This window comes from Athalia rosae, chromosome 3 (genome assembly GCF_917208135.1).
Source record: "Athalia rosae chromosome 3, iyAthRosa1.1, whole genome shotgun sequence".
NCBI lineage: Eukaryota > Metazoa > Arthropoda > Insecta > Hymenoptera > Athaliidae > Athalia > Athalia rosae.
The window spans coordinates 15,439,200-15,458,071 of NC_064028.1; the positions used below are offsets into that span (position 1 = coordinate 15,439,200).

Below are 18,872 nucleotides of genomic sequence, written 5' to 3' on the forward strand. Positions count from 1 at the left end.
TTGTATCGTGAAACCAGCTCTATTTGTACAGATATACATATGTATAGATATAAAATTATCACATTAGTACGAATGAAATTCAACCGTATAATAATATCTACGTAAGATCAAGGATCGTTACTAATAGTAACGAACACTGGTAGGAACTTCTTCGGCTGCATCATCGATTGAGTAGGCGTCAATTGAATTGTTTGTGAAACCAACGACGCCGTACTGAAAAAATCTTTCAAGCCATTCTCCATCGTTCCTCAAGTTCAGCAGATATGAAGTTATCTTTTCCCTCAGGTCAGCTGTACCAAAAATAAACATGCATAATACCATTCAGAGAGATAAATGCAAATAACCAATAATAAGAATAAACCGAACTTTAGACCACAAAATTATTTTTCAAATAATTTCAACCAAACCCTCATATCTCCAAGGATGCCCTCTACTCGAATGACGTAATCAACCAACTGGTGACTCGTGCAAGTTACCTCACCAATGACGTAACATCATCTCAATGCGGTAGGCTCGAGATTTTCGCGAGGAATATTTACGTTCTTACACTGGTTCCGAACCACAATCTTCTCAATTCAAACATTATATTTCATCGAACGGAGTTACGCAAGTTCAAGAAATTAAATCTTACCTGGCATTGACTTCTTCACAAAGATTGCATACGGCGGAAGTGGGCCAAGGCTGCTCAGGATGAGCAAGGAACTGACTCCTGGCAGTTTACGACGGTGGCAAGTCAACACAGGAGATTCTACGACCCCAACTTCCGCTTGTCTTCCCGCTACCATCTGCAGAGCTGCTATTTGCGAGCCGGAGTCTATGGTACATAAGATACGAAGAAAAAAAAACTATTTTTTATCACTTGTTACCAACGCCACTGGGACCGCTGCAGATTTCAAGGAGAACTGGTACAGCTTATGTGTTGGCTACTGAGCACTAGATAATACGAAACGACACCCAAACAATCTCATTGAGTCGTTCAACATCTACAAGTACATCTCAATTTGCTTTTTCTGTAATATTTACCCAGAGTGTTTCCGAAAAAGGCAGGGCTTTCCCCTTTCAATCGGAGATCCCCAAGGAGAAGTGATGCCGCTCCTACTCGCTGACGGCGGTCTGGCAGGGCGCATTTATGCCCGCGAAGATCCATTATGTCCTGCAATGAAAAGGATTTTTTTGAGGACGTCTAAAATTTGAAAAATTATTCAAATATTTTCAGTATACCTTCACGTACTGTGCGCGATCCGCAGTTACGATAACGTCGACGTAAACGTTACCAGAATTATCATCATTCAATCTGTGTTCAAAGACGAAAGTTACGGGTAGAAGATCGCCATCTTCCCACTGGCTATATGCGGGTAGAATAGCTGGAAAGAATTAAATTCGCATTGATCACTTTGCTTATATTATTCGTAAGGATTTAATATCCTCTTACCCAAATCAGCAACGTCCTTAGCAACCGGTCTGTCGTTTCGTGCCTCATAAATGATACTTACTGGAAGTTGGGTGCTAGCTTCGAGAGCTTCAGCGAGCAATTCAAAAAGACCGACCGGAAGTGAAGGAACCAAATGAGAAGCTAATACAAGAGGGCGCACATTCAAATCAGGCGGTGGACGCGGTGCTCGCTGCCTGGGAACGGCAACGTTCACGGGCTGATGTTCATCCTGTTTTTAATTGCACCGCAAGCTAATTAATAAAAATCACCGATTTCTAATTTCAATAATCGATGTCAACCCACTAATTTTCGTTGGCTCTGGCTCGTAGTTGTAGATTTAATGGCACTTGCGGCGGAGATATGAACCGCAGGTAAACTTTGATGAAGCTTTTCAGGGCTCTTGTTCATCACCGGTTCGATTTTCTTTTCCACCGGAATAATCGGCTCAGTTTTTTGCGGTCTAAGAGTGTCTTTTTCCTTTACCGCAGCTGGAGGGACAATTCCCGTCATCACCGGTTTTACGTCCTTTCGAACAGCACCTGCCGAAGACGGAGATTCCGAAGGCGAAACGACTGAAGATTGTTTGGTGATCGGTACTTGTTTCTTTCCAGAGAACGACATTGTTTCTTCTCCTGGAACCGCACCGTTGGTTATTCTTTCGATATGTATAATAAATTCACACCGCAAAATCAATCATATAAACTTTCGAAGGGAAACGATTATCGAATCAATTATTATTCTCCTCTGATCCGCGTATTATATGGACACGAAGGAAATTTACCTTTCGAATACGCCGTTCGGGATGCTTATAACTAATTGTGATCGAATGTAGGATACCAATAACAAAAACAATAATCGGCGAGTGAAATTAAAGGTGCTGACGGTCGAAGGTGCGCCGATCGTCTGCGGCTGTCGTTTGTAGGAGATTCTCTTAACACGGTAATAATATCATGCTGGCATTATCTTCATTCGACAGCCGCGTGTCGACCGCGTGGTTAGTCGCAGCAGGTCGTCGTCTGTCGAGCATAAGCAATGCCGACATTTCAATGATCAGCCCCCTTGATTGAGCGTAAATATGTCCATTGTTACGTACTACGCGACCGATCGAATACACGCATACAATTACGAATGGCGCAGTCGATTTATTGAAACGGCGCAAGTGGTGTCTTTTTTTCCACCTTTCACCTCAACCTTGACTGATCCCCTCGTATGTTGACATCCAACACGAACTTTGCGCTCCGGTACTCCAAAAAAAAATTCACTGCAGGTTATTAAATATTTGCATTTTTCTACAAGGCAGCCGCCTCTGGGATTTAATTAAGCCGCACCATCGAATTTTTCAACCGACGTTTTTCTCGAATTTTTTAATTTATCTTTAGTTTTTTGTTTTTTTTTTCAGGCAAAACCGTTAGTCGATTGACATGGAAAGAAACTCGGCAACTAAGAACCTCGAATGCGAATATAGAATGTACAAAAATAGAAGAAAAGTTCACGGGCAGGACTTGGTTCTCGAAGGACATTTTTTTACTCTTTTCCGTTATCTGCTTCTTCTATCGCTGTAACAATCAGACTCACCTAATACAGTAATTATTTCTGATGCTTGCGGTGGTTCACAGAGGCCATAGATCACTAATTTCAATAACGTATACGTCTCTGACAGCAGAGAGGGAATATTATATCCATGTAGACGACGCGTAAGTCTGTTCAATGCGGAGTAGGGAACGCGTTACAAACGGACGAAAGTCCCACCGACCAGAGGAATTTTACTGAAAGACGGCCGGTGCGGACATCGCCCGGGTGCATGGCGCGCTCCTCTCGGTTTTGAAATTCTTCTTTGACTTTTTTTTCCACCTCGTGATCTTCCGTATCGATTATATTCGAAGTACGATCTGTTCCGTCGTTGGTCCGTTGTACGCGAATTAACGAAGACGATTCGATGGATACTTAAGATAACGTACAATCGGATATATTATGTGGACGGAATACAGAAAAATCCACACCTCTTATAAGCGCCGTTCCACTTTGTAACTGAGAATTTCGCTTCACACTTGCACGCACACTTTCTTGAACCGTGACGAAAAGATAAAATATCGTTAGACTGCCGCTAATTGGCTCGGGGTCCTCGCACTACGTCATATACCCGGGGAGGGCATGCAATAGACGTATACTGACGTAACTGCCAATTTTTATTCATATTATTCATTGCACGACGATAAATCCCCCGTGGGTACATTATTTCATCCTTAAAAACTTTCTATAGTTTCGTTGAGATTTTTTCTCTCTTAATTTCAATTTTCTAGCCAAATCGTATCCAATACGATGTGGTATACGAATCTACACCAAAAAATTCACAGTCCACGCGCGTACAGTTGGCGAACCGGCCGTTAAACCGTAACATTCGAATTGGAACGCGAATCCCGCAGCACCTCCGAGTTTTAACACTCAGATAACGAGAGAAAAGAAAAAAAAATGATGTTAGAAATTCGTATATCCATATCGGCACTGTGCATGGTTCGAAGACAAATTATTACACCGGAAGTCGGTCTCATGGCACCGCGAATTATGCTTTTTCAATATTTTCTTATTTTTGCAAATTTCGTTCGACCGCCACGTGCCGTTTCGGTATTCTGCAAGTCCGATCTACGTGGGGCGAATGAAAGTTCCCTGAGGAAATATTATACGACACGGAACTTGACGCGAAAAGTAGAACCGGAACCGGAAACTGGGTCACTGTCGGTGCATCGGATGAAAAAAAATCAGGCACTTCTGGCAACGTCCTAAGAATATTGTACTCCTCTATGACGGTCCTCGACGAACTGATGGCGAAACTATAATCCCCAACTATCGTGCGGACCGTACACATTCGTCGGCTCCGGCCCCGTCGATTGACGTCATCGTCAAGATGACGTCACATGCCTTCCGTATATGCCTGTAATTCTTCTGCAACAGCTCGCTCAACGCGTATAAGAAGCCGACGAAGACGCGCCATCGTGATCCTAAGACGTCTCTTCTGGGGACGTTCCGCTCCTCGCTTCAAGGTCATCCGTGTTGTACGGGGTATAAAAATTGCGGTTACACTCTGCAGGGCCCCAAAGTCTCGAGTTTTTGATAAGTACACCCGCGTATCGCGCTTCTCGGGGCGTGAAGGTCGTCGGAGAATTGTACGAAAAAACAAAAACGGACGGAGATCATATCGATGCGAGTACACGCAGACATCGTTCGCCGCGATCAGCTTATTCGTGAGTCCGTATAGCTGTGCGGATATAAAATGATACTTTACTAGTCTTCTCACTCGAGAGGTTTGCGGTTTACTGGGACTATAAAAGACGCTCGGATCCTGTCTCTTGGATCCCGTGGCGATGACGTGCAGCCGATGACGCGACTCTGTAGCAACAAGACAGGGAAGAGAAACGCGCCTCCTCGCCCTTCTTTTCCGCACATTCCCCGATACAGTTCCGGGTCCTTTACCGCGTGGATGGAGAAAAGTATAATCATCGCGAGAAAGGATACGTACGTACGTACATATATACCTATAGAAATTAGAATTACTTTTTTCAAAATTTTATACGCATTTATTACAATCCCTCGCCATGTTCCAGCTATTGACGGAGGTACGCTCCAGGTGAAGGCGACAATAGACGAAAGAATTTAAACGGTGAGGAAAAAAAGTGCTTGGAATACGGAGTAGAATCAGGAGCGTTCTCTTCCTTTTCTGCTCTTCCATGTTTTAACGCGGTTGTTCGCATTGGATATCGCTGACCCAGCATCGGAGTCTCCGCCCGTAATAAACTAAGCCTTCGATATCACGTGTCGTCGGTACAATTCGTCTACAATTCTGGTAATATTAAATGTCAGAGACAGAGGTACGTCGTACATCTTTGGCGATCGGCTAAATATAGCGGTGGCGAATACGACAGCAATACGTACGTATATAGCTGGCTATGTTATATACACGTAAAGCCGTTTGTCCACATTATAGTCGTTTTCAAGTTGTTCGGATCGGTCCGAAAATTTGCAGATATTTTTTACGGTCGAAAGTAGTTGTTAACCAGCGAACCCCATACCATAGACACGTTGGACATTTATCTACGCTTTATCTCGAGTGACTTCGGTGATTCTACTGGTTGTAGTTTTTTTTTTTTTTTTTTTTCAATATACAGCATTTAGAAATTTCATTTCTTCGCGTTCGCATGTGGATATATTCAGTGATTTGGAGAGGAAGTCGTGCGGACGACCTTGTCAAGGTGAAAATATTGTCAGCTTTGGAGGCACGTCTGCAGTCTTCGCTATATAGTTTATAACTGCAGGTTAGAAGTAAACTGATTCTCAATGAAAAAGGAGGAGCTATAAACGATCGTATATGCGTGACAAGACGGTCGGCCCGGAGCTGTTAACCTGGCCCAGAAACGGAGCCGGAACTGGCGCCGAATGGATTCAATGACCTTGGCTTCGACCATTCGCTAAGGCGAAGGCGAAGGCGAGGGCGGTGAGAGCTGGACGTTGGTCTTTGGGGCAACTATATCAGATAAATAACGACAAAATGAAAATGAGGTGTTTTTTTTTTTGCTTCTAAATGTATAATATAACAATTCGGTTCGATACTTTACCACAACGAGAAAGTGTCTATGAATTTGTCCTGGACAAAATAAAATCGGGATACTGCTGGTAACGATGCAAAAATATTCCTCTTGTATCGGGTGATAGAAAAATTTTAATCTTCAACTAAAATGCAGATGCCGACATTGGACGAATATGACGATTGACAGTATTAACGTGCGCATGTAAAATGTGGGACACCTCGTACTTGTCATGCAAATTTTCCAATTTATCAAAAATCGGTTTTCTTCTTTTTTTTTTTATTCGTTTATTTTAATATTCTAGCTACACGTTGCAGTTATAAATTGTAATTTGAGGTCCGAGAAATGACGACGAGCCACCGCGATACGATGATATAAAAATGAAGTCCGCGTAACGGAATTCCGAACGATCCTAACACGCTATATGTATGTAAAGCGTATTCTACACCTGATTATATGTGAGACTGAACATTTATAGACAAAAAAGTAGAATCTCTACGAATTGTGGAGCGTCGCCCTTCTTCGCATTCTATTAAACATGTTACTATACATTACGTGCAGAGGTGCTGAGCGAGCCGCACGAGGTTAACAGACACCTCGACCTGGAGAGCGCATTCCTTCGCGTTATGTGCGTGTATAATACAGAGATAGGTATGTGAACATCTTACATGTAAAATACATTACAAATATACCCAACTCTTTGGATGTGTATCGTGTAGTGTAAGTCGTGCGAACACTTTGATCCCATCCACGACGACAATTAACTGTGAGAATAACAACTTTGAATCTTTGTTATGTGTACAGTTATCGAGTTGAATGAGCGCAATCCGAGTGTATTCAACTCGATATATATGCCGATTCTGGTTTCTCGAACTTCATTTTTTGGAGCACCCGAAGAAGATCGAATTCAAGTGTAATAAATTTTTACACCTTTTTATTTCTACTGACATCGTTACGATTAGGACTCAGATAGGGCGTTCGTATTTGCTTGGCAACTACTTTTAAACTTTAATCAGCCCACCATCCGCGTATTAATACACGGTGGCGATTTCACCGTGAAACCGGATGTGATCTTATTCGAGGATTCGCCGAGCTGCAAAGTTCTAGCCACGTTTCGAATGTAACTGTAGTTTGTTATATAGTTATCTAATGGTTCGTCAAAAGTTCTACTTATATATATTTATATTACAACCCACTCGAATTTTTCACCTTATTTTTACAAATCGGAGTATGACGCGTTTGATGATGTGAACTTGACATTTACGCATCGTTCCGCGTGCCCCGTCTGATGTCATAAGAATTATAAGCATATATCCCGTGAGGTATAGCGGGGTGCAGAGTATTCGTACTCATATCTGCTGTGTATAATAATCACCGCTTTATGTTCAACACGATAAAGTCGTTGGATATAATTCAATCGCTTTTGTTGCCAACTAATTAACGAGCTTTTGTAGAAGAAAGAAAAGTTCACCGAATACGGTCAATTATACGAGATAGAGCTGTAGAAATATGCAAAAGATCGTGTAGACGACGAAGAAGATAATTAAAAGTTATCATATAATTTTATTTTTAATTCTCTCAGACGTCGACAGTTTTCATTCTGGTTTTGAACGTGGAGATTGAAACAAGGGCAGCAATCTTACAATTGGCTAGAGTTTTTTCTGTTTTTTTTTGCCTTTATACGAAGAGATTGAGGAATTATGGGGTCTGCATAGCGAAAAAAAGCGAATAAACGGCTCATGTTTTTTTGGACAGGGTGGCTCGTGTTCAGGATGAATATTGAGGCAAAGTTCGATAATTTGAAAATCTAGAGACTGGATCTTTGGAGACTTGAATTCCTCTGGTAGCAGGCTAAGCAGCAGGGGGAACGGCGAACGGAATGCGGGTCTTGTGGGGGCCGACCGGCGACAGCTCATTCATGCCACCTGCCTTACGTCATTCCCTCGTCGACACGCGCGCGGCCTTTCAAACTACGAAAAACCCGCAAACGGCTTTTATCCGATGTATGCGAGAATGCCCCGTTCTCAAACGAATTTAATCCTACACGAGGCCGTCCTACACGAAATGATTCGGTATACAAGAAATACAAAAACGGCGCGTTATATACCATCAATTGTCAATTGGACGATTATGGTCGAACGAAACAGACAAGAAATACAAGAAAAAAGAAAACCGCGGTCTCCATGATAACCTGCTCCGAATAAAGACTTTACCTGTGGAAATGGGGAGCAAATTTAGCGCGATCATAAACCGCCTGTTTGAATACCCGATAAAAAGAAAACCGATATGCTTCCATCGGCAGGAGGATTTCACTTCGACGGGTGAACCGATTCCGAGGAGTGACGATGTGGCCAAGGAGCCACCGACGGAGTAATTAAATTATTTGAGACTAGGCGGAATTGTTCAAAATTGAATTATTGCACGATCAATGCTTCAGGTACGAAAAATTGGTGCAGACGTTTTACGCGCGGCTTTTAGAACAGCGAAGACATGCTAAGCAGATGCAGGAAAAGGACAAGCGGTGGCCTGTATTGAAAATACTAGAAAAATTACCGGGTTGGAACGAGATGACGATTTCCAACCTTCACAGCTTATTTCTCCTGTTTGATAATCAAAAGACCGGGATGCTTTCGCATCCAGATTTGTAAGCTGATTATGTCGCTTTCCCTACGAAGAATGCTGTAGATTCGACTATTACACTGAAATTTTGTTATTTTTCTCTGAGCTGAAAATTTCTCCTACAGCTGCGCGGTGCTGGAAAGTCTTGGTGATTCGAGTTCTGCTGACTTGAGAAAGGTGAAATTTGACGAGGCGGATGGTGACGGCGATGGGTGGATAACATACGACGAGTTCCTCGACCTTTTATACAATTTTACACCTCCGGAAGGTGGCGAACTTTCAGGGGTTGCAAAACTCTGCTATGATATTGCCGAAAATGTCAGATTCGTATCCTCACTCAGCATTGGCGAACAACTTGAGTATGGACTGTTCTAAAAGTAGCGACGTCGTATGTGATAGATCAAATATTTATAATCATCAAATGCTGCTAATTAACGGTAATAAATGATCAACCACATTTTGTGAAATTTATTGAAGCTGATTAGCATCCACATAGGATTATTCTTTCAAGGGATTGTTGAATCACGAAGAATTAAGAGATGCGAACCAGCTATCTGCAATAATAATATTAATTTCTCATGAATTATCATATCTTCTAGCTATTATCTTATAATATGAACGTACTGATCCCCGCCGATGAGTGGGCTATATTTTGTTGTAATAATATGCTTATTTGAGTCCCCATATTGATTATTCGATTGATCGCTGACCGCTGATCATTTCGGTGTCACGTTGTTGACGTTGCAATAAAAAACTTGCAGGTTGCAACGAAATTGGAAAGCTGATCCAAGCTAATTATTATCAAGAATGTTAAAAAAAGGATTAGGGTGAGTTGAAGGGACTCGGAATTATGTCCGGTTCTGGGAAAATTATCCAGAGTTAATTTTGAATAATTATGATGGGCGAAGAATTTAGCTTGTTAGGATTTTTGAAAGTTCAAATCCGGGACAAGCTTACCAACTAATACCAGCTGATAAAGAAAGAACTATATAGTGACTTACTAGGGGGATTTCATTGCGCCATGTTGGGTGAAAGAGGAGGCTTTTAAAAGTTAAATAGTCGTGGTCCATGTGTATTGTAGTAGAATACAGAGAGTGGGAATAAATATACATGCAACTCAAAGCTGAAATTGAATTGTTTAAGCTAAATATGTCAAGGTGTGATATTTGTGAGAAGGAAACCGCTTCGTATAAATGTCCAATCTGTAGGATACCATAGTAAGAATCATTTTTCTACATGTATACGTCAATGCAGGTTATCTTTTGATGTGACAGGTTATTCAGTTAATTTAAATTCCTTTGCCAATTTTGGTTTTTCATTGGTATCATTCGAGACTAATATTGATTTAATCATTTCAGTTGTTCCGTTGTCTGCTTCAAGGTGCATAAAACAGAGCCATGTACTCCACCAACACTTCCAGAGATCGAGGCAATATCAGAGAGGCTAGAACCTAGATTTCAATATCCAACGGAAGACATGGTACCTATAGAAAAATTGAAAAACCTACGGCATAGTACAGAGGTCAAGAGCTGTCTAAGCAATCCTCATGTAAGAACGATAGTGCAGGGGATCCTAGAGTCAAATGATCCTACGGAAGCGATTGCCAAGGCAATGACAGAGCCCATATTTGAAGAGCTTGCTGATGCTTGTCTCAGAGTCATTGAACCTCAGGATGAGGCTCAAACTTTGAAGTAATTATTGGGTCGTATCTTTCTGCTTCGATCTACATCACTTCTTTTTGCCATTTGAATTGACAAAAAAGAAAAATTGTATCTCACATAGTGTGTAAGTTTGTACAAATATGAATTGTTGGCGCTAATAAGAGAATTTTAGGTACGAAAAGAATTATTCCGTGAATTGATTTCTTCTTTATGACTGTTTCCATGAAATTATGAATACTTCATATAGTGCGGCATGTAGAAAATCTCGTGTTAGACTAACAACTTGGTACGAGATATATGGAGATTTTATTACATTTAAATTCATCGGCATACGCATTATCGTCCAGTTTGTAAGGGCTTCTCAACTTGCTTGGCTTTGAAATTTTCCTTTCTCTCCCACCGCGTATTCTTTGATGAAAATTCATCGCCAAAATTCCAAGATCATCTACATTTGTTTCTAAAGTTCTGATCGGTCAATAAAGTAAGAAGACACATAACTCTCCAAGTCCTTTGGTAGTGGAGCATCGTCCACTTCAGCACCCAAATGATGATATCTCTTTCGTACATAATGTGCAGCTTGTTTGGGCTGTCTGTCTCTTGTAAATAATCCCTTTTTGTTGCCACCGACTCTGGTGTAAGCTGTTGCAATAAAAGAAAAATTAGTCCAGACCTGTAATTTGCTTGGTCACAAAGTTGAGGGTTTCATACTTACTCTGAGCTGTCCTGAAGTCAGCAAAGTTCCAAATAAATTCACCAATGAAAAATCCCTGATTTCTCAGCTGATCAAATGCCTTGAAGTGTTTTGACAAGTATTGCGACTGATATTCCTCACTCCAAACGAATGCGGGTAGCTATTTTCAATTATTATTAATAGTGAATTTTTTATCACTTCACATCCTGAAGAGAATTAGTCTCTAAGCCATACCAGTAAACATTGATTTCTGTTATGTTATGAAATACCTCGTGTAATCCAGGCATCGTGTCTGCTCCATATTCCGACATAAGAACAGGCTTATTGTACTTGTTGTGCCATGCCTCAGCCTCCTGCTGAACCTCTGCGGTTATCATATCTAATCTCCCAGTGTTACTATACCAGGCATTGTATCGGTTAAAACTAATGATGTCCAAGAACTGACCTGCCTTATCTTCCTGCATGTACATAAATCGGAAATAAATTGAATAAATTAATAAGATGAATTATGAGAGGTGTAGGTATTAAATCTCCGTGAATAAAAATTGAATCGAGACCTGGACGGATCGGGCCAGGGCAATGGTAATTGGTCTAGTTTGATCCAGCGCTTTCACGTGTTCAGCGACTAGGCGAAAATAGTTCTCTGCTGCGGGAAATTGGGTTCTCGGCTCGTTTGCGATCGACCACATGAGAACAGAGGGTCGATTTTTATCTCGCCTTATGAGTTCGGACAATGATTCCTTGTGGCGTTTGAGCAATAATGGGGAAAAATTCTCGGTGTCAACCGAGGGGCATTCATCGATGATCAGGAACCCCAGCCTGGAACAAAACGTGGTGTTTTGACCGAATCGTAAAACTTCTGAAATCATAGGGGCTCCAGGAAATTCGATATTCCCGCTACCACCCCTTTTTAAACGGTTTTATTTAGCTCGACCCGTACGGAATTTATTTCCCTCGTACTCCCTTTCATCACTTCGTCGACGGCTACAAAGGAAAGTTGATAGCGACCCTGAAATTGAATCCCTCAATCGCGATTCATTAGAAACCCAAACGCACCAGTCATGCTCAACTCTCGCAATTTCGAACATCCCCGTTTTATCTGTGTGCTGAAAATCGATTCTCTTACCTGTCGGCTGCGTCGAGGACTTCGTCGCTGTAGGGGTAGTGACTAGTTCTGTACGCGTTTGCTCCGACCCATTGGAGGAGTTCGTAGTCCCTGGCGATAGTGACTAGATCGAGCCCGCGTCCTCTGAGAGGAGAATCTTCATGCCGTCCGAATCCTCGTAGATAAACGGGCCTGTCATTTAGAAGGAGGGTGGTATTGGTCCACGCGATTGTTCTGATGCCGATCGGAAGTCTGTAGACGTCGTCCGTGGTTTCATTCGGCGCGGAAAGTCGTACTTCCAAAGTGTAAAGGTAACCGGGCTCCGGGCTCATGTCGCGAGCCCACCAAAGTTTCGCAGAAGGAACTTTGAGCGTCCCTGACATTCCCTCGGCAGTTTGTTGGATCACTCCATCCGCGTCTGCCAAGGCCACGCGACACGTAGGAACTTCATCTGGATTCAGGCCTGCAGCTTCTACGATGTACTTGACGATTCCCGTGTCCGCGATCACATTGGTTTTTATGGAAATATCCTCCACGTACACTCTGGGCTTTGTGTGGAGCAGAACGGGCCTGAAATCGGTCGTCGGTTGATCACGTTTGGGAAATGGAAATTTATTGTTAGTTATTGTAATCGAGCCTGGCAAACGGGCCGACGTAAAGTCTACTTCCTCTCCCATGAGTCAGAACCATGGACCATTTTGAGTCAACATAATGTACGTAAGCGCGATGATTCAAATCAGTTGATCTACGAATGTTTGTACAGCGCACACACCTGTGGATACCAGCATAGTTGAAAAAGTCAAAAGTGTAGCTCTGTTGGTGAGTGACACCCTCGTCTGTTACCACTTCCGTGACTCGACCCTGGGGTACACTGGTTTGCAATAACGTGTTGTCAACTGCAACGGTGATGTAATTTTTACCACCGTAAATCAGATTCCCGCTTATTTCCACCTCGAATGGAAGATGACCCATCTCGTGGTTCGTCACCAAGTTATCGTTCAACCACTAAGAATGATTATTTCGTTAATTAACATGAAGGCTCAGAAGCGCAATAACTGGAGGTACAAAGGGAGCGTCTTACCACTTGGGCGAGATAATTAACTGACCCAAACCGGATGAAAACACGTTTTTCAGTCCAAGCAACTGGTACGAAAAATGACCTCTGGTACCAAACGGCCCCCACATGATCGCGCAGTTCACTGGAAGTGGTGATGTCGTTGTACGATGAGGGGACCGGCATTTTCAACACCTCGCCTACCTGAACGCCAATGTTATTCGATAAGTTTTCCGGCGTCAAAGTAGCAGCTATCTTGAGAACCAAATTTACCTACCTGTCTCAACTCCTTGGTAAACCAAGCCTCCCTGTATCCCTTCAGAGCGTCTCCGGAAGGCGATACCAAAAAGTCCCACATTCCATCCAAGGATTTTACCTAAAACGTATGAAAAATCGGAGGGTACTTTATAGTTCTACGAGAAATGATTCAAACAAGAATCGTCACGATGGCTATGATACCTCGCGAGACTCGCTCTCCCGAGGGTACAACATTCCCGGTAACAGATTTTCAGGTTTCGGGATCGGCGATGCCAGAACCGGAGGTGCAGGTGACTCCGGCGCTAGCTGATCCAAGGGCGAATTATCGGGTGGTACCGAAGATGTTCCATTTTCCGCGGTCAAGACGCTCCCCAAGAGGGCCAGTAAAATCGGCAAAGTTGCGCCTGCTCCATTCTGTGAACGAGAATCGAATCGTTGTTAAAAATGACGTAACGCCAAAAGCACATATTGTCGGACAAACTTCTCGTTCGGAGAGTCTTTCTTTGCCTACGAAGAAGCAAGATGAAATCCAGCGGAAATCGCATCTGTAGAAGCTGATCTTACTACCTCGTTTTGTTCGATTTCGTTTGTCAAAATGTTCATTATCTGGTACAATTATCAAACGCTCCCAGTTCATTCGGTACTCAGATGTAATTGTAAATCACCGAGCTGAGAGTTTCTCTGGACTCGTCGACGACCGCAGACGGACTGCCAACGATTTTTATCTGTATTCTGTGGTTGGTGATCACTTTTGTTCGCAAGTCAGAGTGTACAAGTTATCCACATAGCATAAGTTTCTAGGCGTGGACATTTCGTCGCTCGATTACGATCGAATAAATCGTAGCTCTTGTTATTCCTCGTTCAATATTTATTTTCGAAAATGTTTACCGCCCGATTATTTTATTTTTGCGTGAGGTTTCAGTGAATCTTATCTGCTCGTTTGGCTTGTACGAGTTTCGAATACATGTGTATGAGAGCATGTTTGAACAGATAACGCGTGCGCTATAATGTTCGGTGCAATCCGAGTTTATTCTACAATCTCGTATTCGGGTATTACATTCTATCATCGGACATTACGACTCCACGATTGCGAGAATTTGTACCAAATGATATTCAAATCGCTATTCGATCGTGCCTTCATTACATAAGTGGAAAAATATCATTAAGTCTCTAAAAAAAAAAAGCAGAACAGCATAGGGAATCTTTCAGAAAATTCGATGAGCTTTTCGAAGACGATTCTCTTTTTCCATCCAAATTTAGAGACCATTTTCGTTGATCACGAGAGAAAGGTTGATTTCTTCACAATTCGCTTAACTGACCGAAAATATGTCTTCAGGCGAGCCGTTACATGTAAACCATGTTGAAACTGTTCAAGAACGTGCTCGTGAATAATGAGACATTCTGTAACATAATTAAAGCCTTCATAATCTTGGAAAATTCACAGCTGTCCTAGCTAAAGATGGTTTCCTGCTAGCGGTGGTTTCCTGCTAAATAATTTCCAACCAACAATCATGTATAATTAGGTCCTTGCTTCGCAAAATTATTCATACAAAAATGGAACACAGCGTAATATGTACTTACATACTGAGGACGGCTCAGGTAAGTACAGTAAGTTTGTCATCAAAATTATTGATTGGCAAATCGTGTTTTTTCGTTCTTATCTTCTCTTTAATTCATATTATTGATTAGATTTTCGTACGTCTTAATTGTTTTTGTTACTCGATCAGCTTCGACCCGATTGAAACCAGTTTGACGCGTTTACAATCGAAAAGCATGCCGGGGCAAGGGCCGATTGCGGTTTCAGTATTGTTTTCATAAGAACTTCCGGTGGATTTTCACCCTGCGGTATGAATGTGAATGTTTTATCTTCTATCCATACTTTTTCCTTTCCTCTTCTACTTCATTAATTCCCAACCAGCGGATGGGACTGTATAGTAAATCTGAGTACGTGGTGCGATAATCGCTGTTTGGCGGTACAACGAGGACTCGGAAATGTTCGGTATAATTTTATAGCTGCATATGCTTGTTTGTAAAGATATTAAGTTTAAACACGTCAACGGGAAGTGTGATGAGGTGAAATGGAGCTACGGGGGCGCCGCTTGATACCCTGCAAGCCAGGAAGTTCGGATTAGCCCAGATATAAGCTGCATCGGAGTGACGGACTAGACCAACGCTCATTATCAGTTATACTCCGCAGTTCTTCGGGTCACGAAGGCTCCGATGCTCCGCGCGCTATCTTTCATAATAATGAGAGCAAGAAACGGGGGGGAAAAAAAAAATCAACAAAAACCTCAAAAAGTCTCCCGCAGAGTCTCGCAAAATACTCCGAAATTGCCTGCGCGAATGAGGGATCCAGGGGCGGAGCACTCTTCGTGATTAATCAAGCGTCGGCGACGCTATTCAGGAGAAGAGGGAATATAATGCTCAGAATATCCTCCTGCTCGCTCCGTGAGCTTTAAAGGTAAAAAACAAAAGAAAAGAAAAGAAAAAAAATCAACTCGAGATGCTTCAAAATCTGAAGAAGTAAACCCCACGAATCGAGCAAAAAGCTAACGCGACTATCTCGTAATCACCTACCACTCTATTGAAGAACATTGGCCTCCTCGTTTCTTTGACGTAACTTCGGATTTTTTTCCCTGCTTTTATTTTCCTCTCGAAATTCTTTTATATGCTCTTTTCTTTTTGTCTTCTATTCCGACGACGTTGATCACTAAACTCCGTTTTATTTTTTCTTATTGCTTGTAACACGTGCGGTTCGATCGATTGTGTACGTATGCGAATTATTCTGTTATATTTAAAACGTCACTGCATCGAAATGTAATAGATTATAAACGTTTCTTAATTACTTTTTCAGTGATCTTTAAGTCAACTTTTATTTGCATTTATTTTTCCCCCGCACCTTGTACTTCACACGATCAGAAACTAAAAGGAAAAATTTGTCAAAAAATCATCCCCGTCTCTCATAAATGCCTTAAAATAACTATGATAGAATCGTGAACGAATGAGACTAGAAAAAAAAAAATAAGAGTGGATGAGTAAAAAATAGGAGAAATGAATAACTGAATAAATGCGCCAAAAAGCTGATTAACGACCCGGAGGAAGATGACCGAAGAAAGTGGCGCGCAGCACAAGGTAGGCGCGCGATGACACGAATGCTCGGCCGAGTAATTTGAGAATTGTATTTATCCTACGTGTTGTAAGCCGAATGTGGACGGAGTGGGGTATTGTAACAGCAGCGAGGAGGTTCAGAGGTGCTGCAGGGAGACTTAAAACTCGAAAGCCCCTGCAGCTATAACCGGTGGTGCGATCGCAGAGAGCTGCCCGGCGATACTGCTGCAGTTTATTGTCCTCTTCGCCCAGGCCCATGTTACATACAACTGCAGCAACCACTTGCTTCGGCAGAACGAGCTGCACTAAAAATTTCACGATCCATACCGTTAACTACTGGAATGCCCCAGTTGACAAACAACCTCCTCCATCCCCTCGCTTCAGAAAAATAATACGAATAGCGTAGAAGATTGCCCGGGAGAAAAGAAGAAGAGAACGCTTTACGATTTCTTCCCTATCCCTTCGGATCATGTGACCTTTCTTCTGAATTTTCCCACCTTCCCTATCCTTTTCTTTTATTACTTTTCGGTAGGTATAATGAAACACTGACTTCAACAAAATTTTAACTAATTGCTGTAAAATAAATTATCGGTCGTAGCATCGTGGAATTGAAATCAACTTCAAGTCAACGAATTGTCAAACAACCAAAATCATCGAGTCGTCTATGTAGAAACCAAAGTTTTGTTCGTTTTTCTCTTAATTTTCATTTTTGGTGACTTCGGACGTCACCTCGTCGCATCTTCCCCGCTGCAGATCTCGCGTCCTTCGATCTTGGCATACGCGGCTGTAATGGCAATGACCGTTCTTCTTGGCCTTGAACCATACCAAACATTATTGAAATTCTACAGACACTCGAATGGGTAAGATTTGTATGCAAATTTATCGATCTATTACATATCCATAGAGACCATAGAGAGATACGACGACTAGGAGGGCGCGGCATCAGCTGAAGCTGAAGTAACAGAAGCGCTTTTTTTGAGGTCAATGACCGACAACGACGCAAAGTACATGTAAAATAAACGAGGAGCTTATCGGGGTCTGAAAATTATCAGAGCGCAGAGAAAACAATCCTGATTACGACAATTATTTTGTATCGGCAAAAATTCGTTTGCTCGGTTTATTTGTTTATTCATTCTCCTTTCCTGGAGTTTGCACCTATATCTGTTGGACAAAACGTCGCCGAGTGATTTTACGATTCTCCTTTGTATCGAATGAACAATATTCGCCCCGCAGGTGTGCGAAAATCAGGTTTTCTTTGTTTGATCATAAAAATTTCAGGACAACTCTCGTCTTTATGCCCAACGTTGAACATCAAGACAATAATATTTATGAACACATTTGTATCTTCGTAGAACGAATAAAATTGACAAAACTTGACTTTGACGATGATAAAAATTCTTTTTTTTTTTGTCTCTTCTTTCCTCTACTGCATCAACAGTACACTGATAATATCAACGTATGCATCTATTGATCGAGGGGCCATTAAACCAAATATTTTTCGCTAAACTGTTTATGATTAAGTGAACATTGTAAGAGAAAAAAAAAAAAATCGTGTTGTCGAGTAGCAAAAATAGGCGCACATGTGCTTTTAAATTTGGATATATGATATATATTTTGTCCGCTTTATAAATCGTGTCAAAACATCGTGCGAATGAAATCGATATTCGCATTTAAACGCCCACGTTTGTGCGGCGTCGTTGAGTAAGGTCAGTTTAAAGACCAAATAAAAGTGTGGGTGAATTGTAGCTTTTTTTTTTTTGTTATTTCTCGCCGCGAAAAACAACAAAACTTGACGACTAGCGACGTATTCAAATTCGCGGTTAGCGGGAAAGCTCGACCTCGAAAATGTTCGCTTTCTTCAAAGCTCCGCTCGCTCAAGAAGAAATCTGACCTACCCACGGTCGATAAAGGGGAGTCTCTGACAAACAGGGTGCCCATATTTTTTCTATTTCATTTAATTATTATCATTGGTTTTTTTTTTTTACTCTTTATCTCAGACTAGCTCTGACACGGTGATAGAGAACTCCAGCTGCAGCTGCGGCGGTATCGCAGTCGGTCAATTAATAAATCTTTGGTATTAATAAAAACAATAGTTTATATGCACGTGAACGATGATAACGATGACCACGACGATAGAGTAATGACGATAAGATCGATATATTAGTGCTATAGCAGCGTTATATTATTCCTACTATATAATATCGTGAATTGGTATAGTTTTAATTCAAGTTAATTGAGAAAAAGGCAGTTGACCCTAGTTTGAGAGTAATTGCGGTCACCACCCCTCGGAACAATCAGTAGTTTCCGGTGCGTCGCGACTGTCTCTGAATCATTTGATACTCGTTATATGTATAGAAAACCCGTTAC

At 41.8% G+C, this 18,872-nt stretch overlaps 4 protein-coding genes across 8 annotated transcripts; 2 read left to right on the forward strand and 2 right to left on the reverse strand.

The window, feature by feature from the left end:
- On the reverse strand, positions 1-3,156 carry LOC105691968. 4 transcript variants are annotated; one of them, XM_048653081.1, is made up of 7 exons: positions 3,008-3,156; positions 1,736-2,064; positions 1,433-1,664; positions 1,222-1,364; positions 1,024-1,153; positions 632-814; positions 1-290 (listed from the first exon to the last, which is right to left on the reverse strand). In XM_048653081.1, the coding sequence occupies exons 2-7, from the start codon at positions 2,051-2,053 to the stop codon at positions 121-123; spliced, it is 1,176 nt and encodes a 391-aa protein (XP_048509038.1). In that variant the 5' UTR covers positions 2,054-2,064; positions 3,008-3,156; the 3' UTR covers positions 1-120. The 4 variants fall into 4 exon arrangements, with proteins under 4 accessions (XP_048509038.1, XP_048509036.1, XP_012266244.2 ...); XM_048653079.1 differs by lacking the exon at positions 3,008-3,156 and adding an exon at positions 2,214-2,451; XM_012410821.3 differs by lacking the exon at positions 3,008-3,156 and adding an exon at positions 2,214-2,433 and having other exon boundaries at positions 1,433-1,661.
- Positions 3,157-3,283: 127 nt separating this feature from the next.
- On the forward strand, positions 3,284-9,085 carry LOC105691802. The gene is made up of 5 exons (XM_048652133.1): positions 3,284-4,942; positions 5,032-6,660; positions 6,814-8,379; positions 8,411-8,653; positions 8,754-9,085. Exons 3-5 carry the CDS (start codon positions 8,231-8,233, stop codon positions 9,001-9,003), a joined length of 642 nt encoding a protein of 213 aa, XP_048508090.1. The 5' UTR covers positions 3,284-4,942; positions 5,032-6,660; positions 6,814-8,230; the 3' UTR covers positions 9,004-9,085.
- A 369-nt stretch (positions 9,086-9,454) lies between these two features.
- On the forward strand, positions 9,455-10,465 carry LOC105691823 (zinc finger HIT domain-containing protein 3). Its single transcript, XM_012410551.3, has 2 exons — positions 9,455-9,845; positions 9,987-10,465. Exons 1-2 carry the CDS (start codon positions 9,739-9,741, stop codon positions 10,321-10,323), a joined length of 444 nt encoding a protein of 147 aa, XP_012265974.2. The 5' UTR covers positions 9,455-9,738; the 3' UTR covers positions 10,324-10,465.
- A 111-nt stretch (positions 10,466-10,576) lies between these two features.
- LOC105691822 (beta-glucuronidase) lies at positions 10,577-16,608 on the reverse strand. 2 transcript variants are annotated; one of them, XM_012410550.3, is made up of 11 exons: positions 16,490-16,608; positions 15,975-16,319; positions 13,599-13,811; positions 13,417-13,515; positions 13,167-13,343; positions 12,858-13,090; positions 12,107-12,655; positions 11,538-11,799; positions 11,250-11,438; positions 11,002-11,140; positions 10,577-10,928 (listed from the first exon to the last, which is right to left on the reverse strand). In XM_012410550.3, exons 2-11 carry the CDS (start codon positions 15,990-15,992, stop codon positions 10,747-10,749), a joined length of 2,061 nt encoding a protein of 686 aa, XP_012265973.2. In that variant the 5' UTR covers positions 15,993-16,319; positions 16,490-16,608; the 3' UTR covers positions 10,577-10,746. The 2 variants fall into 2 exon arrangements, with proteins under 2 accessions (XP_012265973.2, XP_020711381.2); XM_020855722.2 differs by lacking the exons at positions 15,975-16,319; positions 16,490-16,608 and adding an exon at positions 13,965-14,117.
- Between the last annotated feature and the right edge of the window lie 2,264 nt (positions 16,609-18,872).